The sequence below is a fragment of the Bison bison genome, unplaced genomic scaffold, assembly GCF_000754665.1.
Source record: "Bison bison bison isolate TAMUID 2011002044 unplaced genomic scaffold, Bison_UMD1.0 scf7180017853184, whole genome shotgun sequence".
Classification (NCBI taxonomy): Eukaryota; Metazoa; Chordata; class Mammalia; order Artiodactyla; family Bovidae; genus Bison; species Bison bison.
Genome location: NW_011483757.1, coordinates 353,718 through 368,652, shown reverse-complemented (window position 1 = coordinate 368,652; position 14,935 = coordinate 353,718). Strand labels below are relative to the sequence as shown.

Sequence of the window (14,935 nt, the reverse complement as noted above, 5' to 3'; positions counted from 1 at the left end):
CGGTCACACCTTGTTATTAAGGATAATTCTAGGCACACCAAAATGAGTAGATGTGCAAGGCAAAGTGGAAGTGGAGTTGTGGGGAGCCTCCATGTCCTAGAGAATACAGGGCCCTCACATCACCACCCTCCCTGTTTTAACACCCCAGAAGCTCTCTGAATACCCGCATTTATGGATTCTTCTTGAGGTTTCATCAAATAGGTATTTTGCTTAAATCATTGGCCAGTGGGGACTGTTCCCAATCTCAGTGCCCTGTCCTTTCCCCAGAAGTGCAGAAAGCTCAAACCTGTAATCACACTGCCAAGGACACTTTTAACCACATTTACTACTGAACGCTTCTCAAGTTCCCGTGTGTGGTTTGTCTCCAGACCTATGAAAGACAGTAAATTCCAAGAGTTTTAGGATGCCTGGTTTATGAACTAAAACAAGGATCAAATATGGATAATAAAATAGTAGTCAACAATGTACAAAGGAGGGAAAACATATGGATAATACACAATAGTCAAAAGGGAACATGGGAAAGGGCCTGGAGACTTTCCTAATAATGTCTCAGCTTTAGTATCAGGAGTCAACCTTCAACTGGTTGTTTCTTACATTTCCTGCAGACAATTCATCCCAGGTCTTTCTGATTATTTTTCAGATAGAGGAATACTCATTATCTGACACATAAATATTCTTTGTTTCCCAAACTAAATAGTTAAAGAAATTTTTTTAGAGTAACACATCTTGGCAGAGCATGCACAAAATTCACCATGAAATGTAATTTAATTTTTATTTTAATTAATTAAAATAAATAATTTAATGAATTAAATGTAATTTAATTTTTATTTTAATTAAATATTTAATTTAATTAATTAATTTAATTAATTGTTTTAATAAATTAATTATTTAATTAAATTAAAATTAATTAAATTTTAATTTAATCTTTTCAAAAAGCCATGTAACATGTATCCCCTGTTCTGGTGAGAAAATTGCAGATGACTTGCCCCAGGACATGGCATGTGTGTTTCAGGGCCAGGACAAGATTCTGGCATGTTACAACCTATTTGATACAGTCCTTGATTATCCCAGGAACTCTGAAAATACAGATAACTGGAAACAATTTATGGGTGCAATATGTACTTCCATTGCTCCCCCTCTTTGAAGCATCACCTGAACCGCCAGTCACAGGGGAGAGTGATTCTGGGTTTTTCCCTCACACCAAATATGTGGTGTCTCTACCAACAGCAGCCAATTCCCCAAACACCCACTGGGTGTTCAACAAGTCCATTTACTTCTGATGGGAATCGATGGAGTTACTGCAGATTCTGAAGGTTGGGGGCTCAAGACTGTCCTCAGTTCAGATGCCAGCCATGAGATCCTGAGTCAATCATGCTTGTGACCAAATAACTAAAATGGAGGGGCAGGCAAGTCTATGACCCCAACTTCAAATTCAACAACTCAACAGAACCAGTGGCTGAACTTCGGGAAACCATTGCTTACTATTCGCAGATTAATGTACAAAATACAACTTGAAGCAGCAAAATGGAAGAGATGTGCAGGGCAAAGGGAGAGGGAGATGTCCCCAGCCTCTGTGCCCTAGTGAGCACAGCACCCTCACTTCAACTTCCTGTATTCGCCAACCCACAAGCTCTCTGAGCCCAGTTCTTATGTATTTCTCCCTAGGGTTCACTAAGCAGGCATGTTGGTTGGATTATCAGCCACTGTGATTGATCTCACTCTCAGTTTCCTCCCTTCTCCTCAGAGGTGCTGGAGTGGCAGCTGTTGAAAACTGTAAACATTAAATGGGTGCTTGTGGTTTCTTGGACACAAACCACACCTCAAGGTTACCTTGAGCTGCCTTTTGTTACACATCTCATAACATCTAAAGTAAGGAAACCTCAAGAGTTTTAGGAGACCTGGGCCATTAGCTAAGAGATGGTTCAAATTTTAAGCTTTTTATTACTATACAGGGTTTCCCTGGTGGCTCAGCTGGTAAAGAATCCACCAGCAATGCGGGAGACCTGGATTCAATCCCTGTGTTTGAAAGATCCCCTGTAGAAGGCAAAGGGATCCCATTCCAGTATTCTGGCCTGGAGAATTCCATGGATGATAGAGTTTATGGGGTCTCAAAGAGTTGGACATGGCTGAACAACTTTCACTTTACTTACTTTTATTACTGCACTACAGCGAGGTTCACAGACATGGCAGGGAACAAGAATAGAGATTCTCAGAAATGGGGCCCCTGATCTGGCAGAATTTTGAGACACATATATAGATATAGATATAGATAGATAGATGGATATAAAATTCTAATAAATACAAAAGTTTAATAAATATCCTCATGAGAGTCATGATGTCAGTGGAGTTAAAAGTCTGCAACTAAAGACTTCCCTGGTAGTCCAATAGAAAAGAATCCACATGCTAATGCACAGGGCTTGGGTTCTATCCCTTGTTGTGAAGATTCCATTTGCCTTGCGGCAACTAAGAAGGTGAACTGCAACTACTGAGCCCAGATGCCTAGAGCCCCTGATCTGCAACAAGAGAAGCCACCCCAGTGAGATTCCACACTCTGCAACCAGAGGGAAGACTCCGGAACTAGAGAATACTCTTGAATAGGGAGGAAGACCAGTGCTGCCAAAACCAAAGAAACAAACAAAAATCCTGGCCAGCATGACAGAGAAATCCAAAGACGGTTGGCAACACCCAATCCACACCTGCCCCACCCACTTTCATGGACTTCCATTGTTTTCCCGAAAGCTGTAGAAGAGAGGTGAGGCCAGACCTACCTTCATCCTGGATATGGTGTATATTCAGTGAGGTGCTGTCCACCAGGATAACCAGGAGGACGAGAAGGGCTGCGGAGAGGCAGAGCTGTCTCATCTTGGTAGCCTTCCAGGAGGGCTCCTGAGGATGCTGAGGACAGACTGAGCTTTTAATATGCTGGCTGAGGGGTGGGATCAGGTGATGAGGAGGGGGGTGGGCAAGGGGAGGAGCTGTTTATTGCGTAATCTCCCTACCTAACCATGCCTCCTGCTTCTGTCTGCAGGGGTCAAATATCCAGTAGGAACAATTCTCAGACTTGATGATGCCTGTGGGTCTCATGTGAACACAGATTGTGATCAGACAGATGGAGGGATCATCCCAGCCCCTAGAGCAGTGCCTGGCATGTGATGGATGATAAGTAAGTGGTTGAGAGTAGATCAGAAGACAGATAAGTGACTAGCAATGTGTTAGCCCAGGTTCTCCATTTCAGCCTTCTGCATGAGTCATCTCACCTGGATCTCAATGCCCTGACCCCCATCACCTACCTCAGATGACAGGTGTGATACAGGTCACCTTCCTACAACCATTGCCACAACTTCTCCCGTGAATGGACACATGCACTTTACCAGGCATTTGTCCAGGCAGGAACTTAGCTGGTGAAGGTGAAGTCAACCTGGGCTCTAACCCTGTTTATGCATCAAAAAACGAATAAGGGGAGAGACTGAGGAGAAGCAGGGAGCTGGTCATGTATTCACAGCATGACCCACAGTTGTCCCTCATCTGATTTCATCAACTAAATAGTTAAAAAGCTAAGATCATGGAATCTGCCATTATTTCATGGCAAATAGAAGGGGAAAAGGTGTAAGTAGTGACAGATTTACCCTAATTAGGCTCTAAAATCACTGTGGTTGGTGACTGCAGGTGTGAAATCAGAAGAAGATTGCCTCTTTTTAGCAAAGCTATGACAAACCTAGACAGTGTGTTGAAAAGTAGAGACATCACTCTGCCAAAAAGTTCCATATAGTCAAGTCTATGGTCTTCTCATTGGTCACATATGCTTGTGAGATCTGGACCAGAAAGAAGGCAGAGTGCCAAAGAATTGATGCTTTGGAACTGTGGTGCTGGAGAACACTCCTGAGGTCCCTTAGACAGCAACAAGATCAAACTAGTCAATCTTAAGGGAAATGAACCCTGAATACTCATTGGAAGGTCTGATGGTGAAGCTGAAGCTCCAGTATTTTGATCATCTGATGTGAACAGCCAACTCATTGGAAAAGTCCTTGATGCTGGAAAAGATTGAGGGCAGAAGGAGAAGAGGGTGTCAGAAGAAGAGATTACTGGATGGCATCACCGATGCAATGGACATGAACTTGGGCAAACTTGGGTGGTGGTGAGAGACAGGGAAGCCTGGTGTGCTGCTCTCCATGGGGTCGCAAAGAGTGAGACACACCTGTGTGACTGAACAACAGCAATAATGTGGTATTACTATCACTATTATCATATCTGACATTCAGTAAATGGTTACTCTGCTAACATTTGAACAAAGCATTTAACAAATACATCTCTTTCACTCTCATCACGATCCTTTGAGATTGATAGAGAAAGAGAAAAGCAACCTCTGAGTTCCAAGACCTGAGCTGGTACCACCAACAGCCCTTCTGTTCTCCTGCTCAACATAAACATTTTACGAAGCTTCAACATCAGATGAGACCATACTGAATTGGTGAAAGTTGGATAATCATGCTTGAGCACTGAGCAAAAGAGCTACATTACACAAATCACCAATATGATCAAACATCTTATCTTGTGTGAGTGTTATTTCTTGGCCAGGTACAGATCAAACCTCTATCTAGTCTTTCCTTCTCGAAGTTAAGATTAAGATACTCAGAGAACTACTCCATTTCCTAAACATCATCCATCCAGACAAAGCCAGCTTTCTGAAACCCTCCCCAAATTCAACTCACAGAAGCCCATGTCTTTTCATTTCTGTGGACGAGGGAAAGCAGGGAGCTGAACCTGTACCAACAGTCACCCCTCATCTGGTTTCACCAATAGGAAAGAGCTGTCTGCCTGAGTGGACATCAGGGGACCTCGGAAGACCACCAATAGCCACCCCCTTCCTCCTGCTCTCTCCCTCAGTGGTAACGGGGACATAGGACCTCGGTTTGGGTACCAGCTCTGCATTTTCCTAACATTGTGCCTGAGGGTTTAAGCCTCTCAGAACCCCGTGTCTTCAGGTGTTACCTGAGATCCATGTGGCACACTCATGTGGTCGCCATGGAAGCAATGGATGCAACAGACATATATTCCTTCTCCCTAGAAGTCAAAATCTTTGTAGTAGTAACAATAACAGTAATGAGTAATTACTCTAATTAAAATTTAAATTCTTCATTGTAGCAGGCATTATCCTAGACACATGAAACATAAAATTCATCTAATCCTAAGAAATCTTTAAAGAAAAGGGGAGAAACTGTTGACATATCTGCGTGTTACTGAGGAGGTACCTGAGATAACAAGAAATAAAGTAATTTGCTTAGATCATAGCTTGTAGAGAGAGGATTTGGGCCCAGCGATCTGACTTAGAGTCTGTGCACATGCATTCTGCTGCAATGCAAGCTGTAAATTAGAGTGCACACATGTCACACCCACCATCCCTTCACTCACTCTAGTTTATTACTTGTAGTTACAAACATAGAGCACCATTGAGAATGGCAGGAGCTCTCAATACCAAGCTGGCTTAGTACACATGTGCACCAGGAGTGGGCGACTCACAAAAGAAGCCGCTGTGAATGGAGAGTCCCTCTCTCCTGAGACATTCCATGTGCATGATTTCATTTAGCCTCATGTCAATCCTACAATATCTGGGATTCTCATACCACAGTGTCAAGCAGAAAGGAGAGGCTCAGATAGGTAAAGCCACTTGCTCAGGACACACAACCCGCGGATGGTACAACAAGGATTCACATTCAGGAGGCGCTCTGGCCCTGCCCCTCTTCCTGCCTCATTGTCTGCATCTGAGACCACAGAGTGGCTGAGACTCTCCCCAAAAGAAACTCCTCTTTTGTCTCCTCTCCTCTCTCATTGGTATGTCTTTTTCTCCCATTGTCCTCCTTACTCTGGTCAAAATTAGACGCCCCCAGTTCTGCAAGCCCCCTGATGGGCCAGTTCTGACTCCACCTCCATGCTCCCTGCTCATGTAAGTGTAGTCTCTAATTAGAAACCTGCAGGCAGGCCTCTTTAGAGAAATTGCAGGACAGGAACAAACAGTGGATGTACACTGGATGAAGACAAGTGATGCCAACCCTCTGGGACCCCAGGTCATATCTCTGCTTCTGTTCCTCAGTATCTCCATCTGAATAATGGGAATCTTCAATTCCATGCTATCTAAGGCCACATCTTCAAATGGATGGAATGCACCGGGGCAGAGATAAGATTTTAGATATTTCAGATGCTGTGCCGTCGGAGAGGTACTTTCACATCTGAGTAATGGGTGATTGTTTTCTTGCTACATGACACAGAGGACCTGACTTTTTAAGCCCCATGGTATATTTTTTTGAAATTATGTCTGAGATTAAAAGGGAGCGTAAACTAGAGGTTACACGTCTGGCTAGACTATATGTAATATAAGTTCACAGAGGTGATTTTACAATTTTAGGCATTTATAAGACTTCACAATGGGAGATTTAATTTAAAAAATTTCTATCAGTGCAGGACAAGTAACCCAAATGGCATTACAGTCCTGGTATTTAATAAGGACTGTGGGTCTCGATGTGAGTGAGCATCAGAATCCCTTAACCATTTGGCCAAACACAGATTTGAGATCTTCACCCCCAGACTTTGGACTCAGTAGCACATGGTGGGACCTGAGTAGCTGCATCAACAAGGTTTCCAAGGCACTGAGGGTGCTGCTTAAGGGACCACACTTTCAAAACCCTGAACTAAGCTAACAAGAGTGGCTCTCTTTTCAGGAGGGGCACATTCTCTCCAGTTTCAATCATCCCCAGCGTTCCTTATGGTCCACCTGCCTCCACCCGACTCCAAATACTTAAATGCACATTACTCACTTGTCCTGGAGGGCATTTAAAATTGTGACCTGTGAGGTGGGTTCATGTAAGTGTTGATAAAAAGATAGCTTGCTCTTCTTTAACAATCTTATCAATTAACTATCATTATTCCTTTTTCAGAGATGAAGATACCGAACTACAGCTATGGAAAAATAACTTTCTGGAAGACGAACAGCTGAAAATCAGGAGAAAGACATTTGGCTGTTTGTCAAGTGTCACCAGATATTTTAAAATCACTAACAAACAAACATATGAACACCACCCAGGCAAATCTATTTGGTATTAACACAGATGATGCATCAAAGATTTTGGGCATGACTTCATGAATGTCACATCATACTCTCAAGAATATCAGGTGGCCCCAGCCTCTCTGGCAGCATCCAGGCAGCCACTTTCCCAAGGCTTTCAAAGTGCTGGTGGGGTGGAGGATGAAGGTGAGGATGCAGTGATGGAGAAGATTACAGCAAGAATCAGGAATTCAGATTTCAGGCTCCACGTTCACTCCAGACTGGAGGAGCTTTTCTCCTGCATTGTCTCCATCTGTACTTTAATATTCATGGACTGTACCCTTTGTGCCTGGAGCCGTGCAAAGTTCTAGGGATAAAGGGAAGACTTGCTCTCATGGTGCTTAGAGCCAACTAATTGAGACAGAAGTAAAGCAAGTACTCATATGGGAGAGAGGAAAGAGGCAGATTTCAGCCGAGGAAGGTTTAGTTGAGAAGCAAGAAGGAAAGGTTGAATAATGTCACAAGCAGTCAGAGCTCAGCCCTGACCGGGTGCTCCTTGGACTTCAGTTTCTCAGGGTAGACCAGTTTCCATGACCTCTGCAAAAGAGAGGAACTTGCAGATTGAATCTCTGAAGCCCCAAACCTGGACCCTGTGTACCTGGATAGGACCTAGGCCTTCCTAAAAATGAGCAACAACAGTCCTCTAAGGATCACAATGACCACCAAGAAGGAAGTGAATTTTTGAAGCCAAGGCGGGGGACTCAGTAGCTCTACTGACCTGCTCTGGAGGTAGCTGACTTACCATGACAGTGCTTCTAGGGCTGACTTTTGCCAAGCTGGTCCCTGGAGGACTTGCTCAGCCCACAACTTCTGAGGACACTGCATCCACTTCTCCTGGGAGGTAGCGAAGAAAATAGTCACTGTGGGCAGTTGTGAGGAGTGTGTACCCTCCTGAGCTCCACCTTTTCCCCTAGCCCTTGCCCTCTCCCCATGCCCTGCCTGCTGTCTTACTCAGGATAGGATATCACCTTCTGGGGCCTTAACACAGCCTGGCCCCCATTGTAGTCTTTGATTTTAACAGTTTAGCTACCATATACAAAGGTCTCTTAAAACCTGGACTTGGCAACGTAGAAGTGTCTGCTTATTTTGGCCTTGTAGGGACCTATGTACAGTAGTTCCAGACAGATGTCAGGCCACGGGGCTGTAGGAATGGGAGAATCTCCATGAAATAGGACAATGTTCATTATAGCTGGGTCTAAAAGGCGAACAACAGAAAATATCAGTTTGTTTGCACTGAGAGTGGTAGGGATGCAGGGGTGTGAAAACTCAGAGGGATGGGTTGAGGAGGGAGATGGGAGTGGGTTCAGGATGGTGGCAGGGGGGACACATGTACATTCATGGCTGATTCTTGTCAATGTATGGCAAAAGTTACCACAATATTGTAAAGTTAATTAGCCTCCAATTAAAATAAATTAATTTTAAAAATTAAAGAAAATACCAGTTTGCTTCCAATAGAGAGTGGTAGGGGTGCAGGGCTGTGAATGTGAAAAGGCCCTTTCATATCCTGCTTTGTAGGACATTATTACTAATGTTGTTAGGATTCAGATAAACAGGGTAATATTGTAAATATTTACATATCATTACTGAATATTTATATATGCATTGGCATGTTGCCAATGATTAGCTGCAAATAGGACAAGAATAAAGGATACGTATTAAGGATATTCTCCATATGTTGATCAAGACTGGAGCTAGACAATGGTCCACGAGTTTATAACCACTCATGAGTTTACTGGTCACTCTCCACACTACAGTCACAAGCATCCTGTTTCAAAGTGAATCATATTCCATGGCTCCAATGACCAGTCCCTCAGTGACCCCCTAGCTTTCTGAGAGTCATATTCTGATTCTTAAAATTCTACACGCCTCTTCATGACTTGTCCCCAGGCCCTCTGTTTCATCTCGTCCACTCCCCTGCCCCTCAACCCTCTCAGCCTCAGCCACTCTGGTCCTGGCTGCTGCTCAAACTTTCAGGCACTTTTTTGGAAGGAGCTGATCAAAACCTCCTTATCACAGAGCCTTTCTCTGATGCTTGCCAGCCACCTTTACCCCCATCACTCTCTTTCTTCACAACACTCATCATAACCTGGCATAGGATTTTCCCCATTCTTTACTGTGTGTTTCCCTCCATTATTGTGTGCATATTATTTTCCTATATTTTGTTTAGAGTTGTTTCCCTACCGAAAAAACTATGGTCTCAGAATCAAAAAGAAAATTTTGATAAGTATTTCTCAAGTAAATGACTCTCCTGTTTTGGACTCATGCCAAGTGTATCATCATTGAAGAGAGTGGATAGAGTAAAAATCCTATTAATCTCTATGATAATGAGGCATATATATATATATATGTATGTACGAGTGCAACAGTCATGTATATCATTATAGAAAATTAAAATATACTCTGATAGAACAGCAAGGGGAAGGGCATTCGGCCTTGACTAACATCCTATCAGCCTGGGGAAAGCAATTTTGGCCCCAAAAGCAAACTCAACAAAGTATGGTATTTCTTGCTCTGCCTGCAGTTGCCTCTGAAGAGAAGACCCTCAGCTGTCATGCAACTCTCTGATTAATTTCATCACAGGGATATGATCATTATTTGACACATATGGCTTTTTTTTTTTTTTCGATATGTCATGGAGAAAAATAGGTCGACAAGACTTTCAGATGAAAATTTTTGCTGGAAAATGGACACAACTGATCACAAAGGTGTAAATTCTTTGTCCTCATGACTGGTAATCCTTCTAAAAATCTGTAAAACATGGTGCCCCTGCTCTCATGAAAGAGCTGCAGATGGGACTATCCCAGGACATACAGCATGTAGGTGGCAGGATGAGGACAAGACGCAATCTGTTAAAACCCATTTAATCAAGTCCCTGATTCTGTCGGGAATCTGAAAATGCAGAGAACTACTGAGGGGTTCTAAATGCTCTGTTCAGCACATTATAGTCCCCTTACCCTGGATCTCACCTGAGACACAAATGGAAGAAAACAGTGAGTCTGGGTTTTGTCCCTGACAACAAACATGTGGGGTTTCTGCCAACAGAACCCAGTTCCCCCACACCCACTGGGCATCCAGCAGTCTATTCACTTTTGACACTAAATCTACAGAGGTGACCCAGACCCCACATGGTGAGGGCTCCACCCTTGAGGACAGCCCACACTTCCAAGTATTGATCACAAGCCTTGGGGTCACTTACACGTGTGGCCAACTGACTGTTAATTCAGATATTGTTTGACCCAACTCCCATGCTGAACAAGTTATCAGGATCGCTCACAGAAATGGGGACCTTTACTTATGGTCCCCTCTTATATAAAGTCCGCACTGAATAAAATAAAACTCCAAGACAGCAAAAGGGATGAGAAGCATAAGGCAAAGAGGAAGAAGGAAATTCTGAGCGTCCATGCCATCTCAAGACACTCCTCCCTTAAACCATTGATGTTATTACCCCTCTTAAAGTCTCTGAATGCAGTGTTCAAGGGTTTTAATTGACAGTTTGAAGTGGTCAGTTTGACTAAATCTTTGGCCATTTCTCGATGGAACTCAGTATCCATTCTCTCTCCCCCAGAAGACCAGGGACTGAAAATTCAAACCTTCTAATCATATGATGGCATATTCTGGAGTCCAGGTGTGCATAGATACTATCTAAGGTCTGATCCATCACAGATTTCAGTACTTAGAGAAAGACAATAAATTTCAAGAGTTTCCGGATTCCTGGGGCATAAACCAGGATAAGGATCCTGGATATTTTAACTATCCTAAATGGCATTTAGAGACAAGGTAGAGACTAGGAATAGACAGTCTCAGAGATGAAATTCATGATTTTGTAAAATGAAGTGGGATAATTTTATTAAAAGCAGAACACATATTGATACTTTTTGAGAGTCAAGAAATGTACTGGAGTTCAACTGCTCACTTCCCAGAAGAAATCCAGAGAGGGCTGGCAGCATCCTCCATACCTGTATTCCCACCCCTTCCATGCACTCACCTTCTTTCCCTCCAGTCTGTAGAGGAGAGGTGACCTGGGACATACCCCAGACCTGGTTGCTAGTTTCATTCCCTGGAATGCTGGCCAGAATGGTGCCCAGGGAAAATGAGCAAGGCTTCAGAGAAGCAGATTCTGCTCATGTTTGTGACCTTGCAGAAGGGCATCTATGGAAAGACAGATGTTCACAGATCTGTTTACACCCCAGCAGATGGGTAAGAACAGATGAGAAGGAGGGAAGTGAAGAAATAGAGGATTTGGGGTCAGTCATGTACAACATGTAATCTCTCCACATTCCATTGTCCTGTTTCTCCCTATGCTTGTGTGTTTGCTCAATCACTTCATCTTGCCTGACTCTTTGACACCCCATGGACTGCAGCTCACCAGGCTCCTCTGTCCTGCTTGTCTGCTCAGGGCAAATGAACAGTGACTTCAGTCTTCAAATTTGACTCTCTCTGTGGTCTCATGAAAACACAGAATGTGAATCTACAGGTGAAATTTTGTCCAATATGGTCCTCAAGAAGCATCCCAGCACCTAGAGCACTGCATGGCCCGTGAAAATGGTCTGTGGGTGAATGAGAGCAAATCAAAGGACTGCTAGGTGATGAGCAGTGTGTTGGGCCAGGTCTTCCTTTACAGCCTCAGGCAGCCGTCTTCATATCTACATGTCAGTGCTCTCACATTAACCCCATTTATTTCAGAGGACTGGTATGACACGGGTAAGTTTCCTGCAACTGTTGTGACAGCACCTCTACTGGACACACAAGTTATTTACTTTGAACTGGTTCAAAGAGATGTTGAGCCAAGGAAAAACATCTCTATCTGGGCCACAAACCCTGACATTCTGGATAGAAATAAAGGAAAGGGCATGGGCAGAATGGAAATGGAAGAATAATGTGTCTCCAGAGCATGACACCCACTGCCCCTTGCCTGGTTTCACATAACAGGAGAGCTATGTGCCAGAATGGACCTCAGAAGCTAGAGTAAATCTCAGGAACTGGAAGATTGCCTACCACCAATCTACCCCAACCCACAACTCAGGACTCTACACTGTAGTTTTTGGAACCGAGGAACCCTGGCCCTGACATTGGTCCAGGCAGGAACTTAGCTGGTGAAGGCGATGTCATCCTGGGCTATAACTGTTCATGCATCAAAAAGCAAGGGGAGGGAGCAGAGGGGAAGAAGGGAACTGAACCTGTATCCACAGCATGACCAACAGTCATCTATCATCTGGTTTCACCAACAGGAGAGCTGTATGCCTGAGTGGACATCAGGGGAACTTGGAAACACTGGTAGCCACCCATTCCTCCTGCTCTCTCTGTCACTGATGATGGGGCCATGGGATCTTGGTTTGGGTACCAGCTCTGCATTTTCCTAACTTTGTGCCTGAGGATTTAAAACTCTCAGAACCCTGTGTCTTCAGGTGTCACATGAGACCGATGATGCCCACATGATGTGGTTGCTGTGGAAGCAATGGATGCAACAGGCTTTCCTTCCCCCTAGAAGGCAAAGTCTTTTGTAGTAGTATTACTCTAGGTAAAACTTAAATTCTTCATTGTATCAGGCAATATCCTAGATACATGAAACATATAATTCATCTAATCCTAAAAATCCTTAAAGAAAGGGGGAAAGTGTTGACATATCCTCATGTGGCTTTCTTCTCAGGAGGGGAGCATTCTCTCAAACTTCCACAAGCCCCACCATTTTGCATGGTCCACCTGCCTCCACCTCACACAAAATACTTCCATTCACATTACTCATTTGTCCTGGAGGCATTTAAAATTGTGACCTGTCATGTGGGCTCACAGGAAGTGTTGATTAAAAGATAGCTTGCTCTTTAACAATCTTATCAATCAACTATCATTATTCCTGTATTAGAGACGAAGATACCAAACTACAGCTACAGAAAAGTGACTTGCTGCAAGACAAACAACTGAAAATCAGGAGGAAAACACTTGCCTATTTTTCAAGTATTCCCAGATATTTCAGTTTCACTAACACACAAACAAACACCACCCAGGCAAATCTTGATACTAACACAGATGACGCATGAAAGATTTTGGATGTGATTTCATGACTGGCAATCACATTTACAAGGAAACGAGGTGGTCCCAGCCTCTCTGGCAGCATCCAGGCAGCCACGTACCCAAGGCTCTCGAGGTGCTGTTGGCATGGAAGATGAAGGTGAGGATGTATTGACAAAAAAGATTACAACAAGAGTCAGGAATTCACATCCAGGCTCTTCTTTTCCTGCAGTCATGAAGAACTTTTCTCCTGCATTATTTCCATCCTTATTTCAATATTAATGGACTGTATCCTATGTGCCTGGAGCTGTGCAAAGTTCTAGGGATAAAGAGAAGACTTGATCTCATGGTGCTTAGAGCCAACTGGATGAGACAGGAGTAAAGCAAGTAGTCCTATGGAAGAGAGAAAAGAGGCAGATTTCTGCTGAGGAAGGTAGGGTTGAGAAGCAAGAGGGAAAGGCTGAATATTCTCACAAGCCATGACTGGCTGCTCCTTAGACTTCAGCATCTCAGGGGAGCCCAGTTCCCATGGTCTTTGCAAAAGTAGAGGAATTTGCTGATTGAATCTCTGAAGCCCCACACCTGGACACTGTACCTGGTCAGTACCTAGGCCATCCTAAAAATGAGCAATAACAAGTCCTCCCAGGATCGCAGTGACCACCAGAAAGAAGTGAATTTTTGAAGCCGATGTGGGGAACTCAGTAGCACTACCAACCTGTCTCTTGCATGGCTGAATTACTCTTCCCATCTAAGAAAGGGGAGCATGAGAATGAGCTTCAGATCACCAGAATGGTGCTTCTAGGGCTAACCTTTTGCCAAGCTGGCCCCTGGAGGACATGCTTAGCCCATGATTTCTTTTTTTAAATATAAATTTATTTATTTTGATTGGAGGCTAATTACTTAACAATATTGTATTGGTTTTGAAATACATCAACATGAATCCGCCATGGGTGTACACGTGTTCCCCATCCTGAACCCTCCTCCCACATCCCTCCCCATACCATCCCTCTGGGTTATCTCAGTGCACCAGCCCATGCATTCTGTATCATGCATTGAACCTGGACTCACAATTCGTTTCACATATGATATTATACATGTTTCAATGCCATGCTCCCAAATCATCCCACTCTCGCCCTCTCCCACAGAGTCCAAAAGACTGTTCTATAACTTGTGTCTCTTTTGCTATCTCGCATACAGGGTTATCATTACTTTCTAAATTCCATATATATGCATTAGTATACTGTATTGGTGTTTTTCTTTCTGGCTTCAGATCAGATCAGTCGCTCAGTCGTGTCCGACTCTTTGCGACCCCATGAATCGCAGCACGCCAGGCCTCCCTGTCCATCACCAACCCCCAGAGTTCACTGAGACTCACGTCCATCGAGTCAGTGATGCCATCCAGCCATCTCATCCTCTGTCGTCCCCTTCTCCTCCTGCCCCCAATTCCTCCCAGCATCAGAGTCTTTTCCAATGAGTCAACTCTTTGCATGAGGTGGCCAAAGTACTGGAATTTCAGCTTTAGCATCGTTCCTTCCAAAGAAATCCCAGGGCTGATCTCCTTCAAAATGGACTGGTTGGATCTCCTTGCAGTCCAAGGGACTTTCAAGAATCTTCTCCAACACCACAGTTCAAAAGCATCAATTCTTTTGCGCTCAGCCTTCTTCACAGTCCAACTCTACATCCATACATGACCACAGGAAAAACCATAGCCTTGACTAGATGAACCTTTGTTGGCAAAGTAATGTCTCTGCTTTTCAATATGCTATCTAGGTTGGTCATAACTTTCCTTACAAGGAATAAGGGTCTTTTAATTTCATGGCTGCAATCACCATC

At 43.8% G+C, this 14,935-nt stretch overlaps 1 protein-coding gene across 1 annotated transcript in view; it reads right to left on the bottom strand.

Moving 5' to 3' along the window:
- The window catches only part of LOC104998574 (trophoblast Kunitz domain protein 1-like), a 28,548-nt gene extending 25,686 nt beyond the window's left edge, over nucleotides 1-2,862 (bottom strand). Inside the window, 1 exon segment of the mRNA XM_010853833.1 lies at nucleotides 2,769-2,862. Within this exon segment, the coding sequence (XP_010852135.1) occupies nucleotides 2,769-2,862 (94 nt within the window).
- Between the last annotated feature and the right edge of the window lie 12,073 nt (nucleotides 2,863-14,935).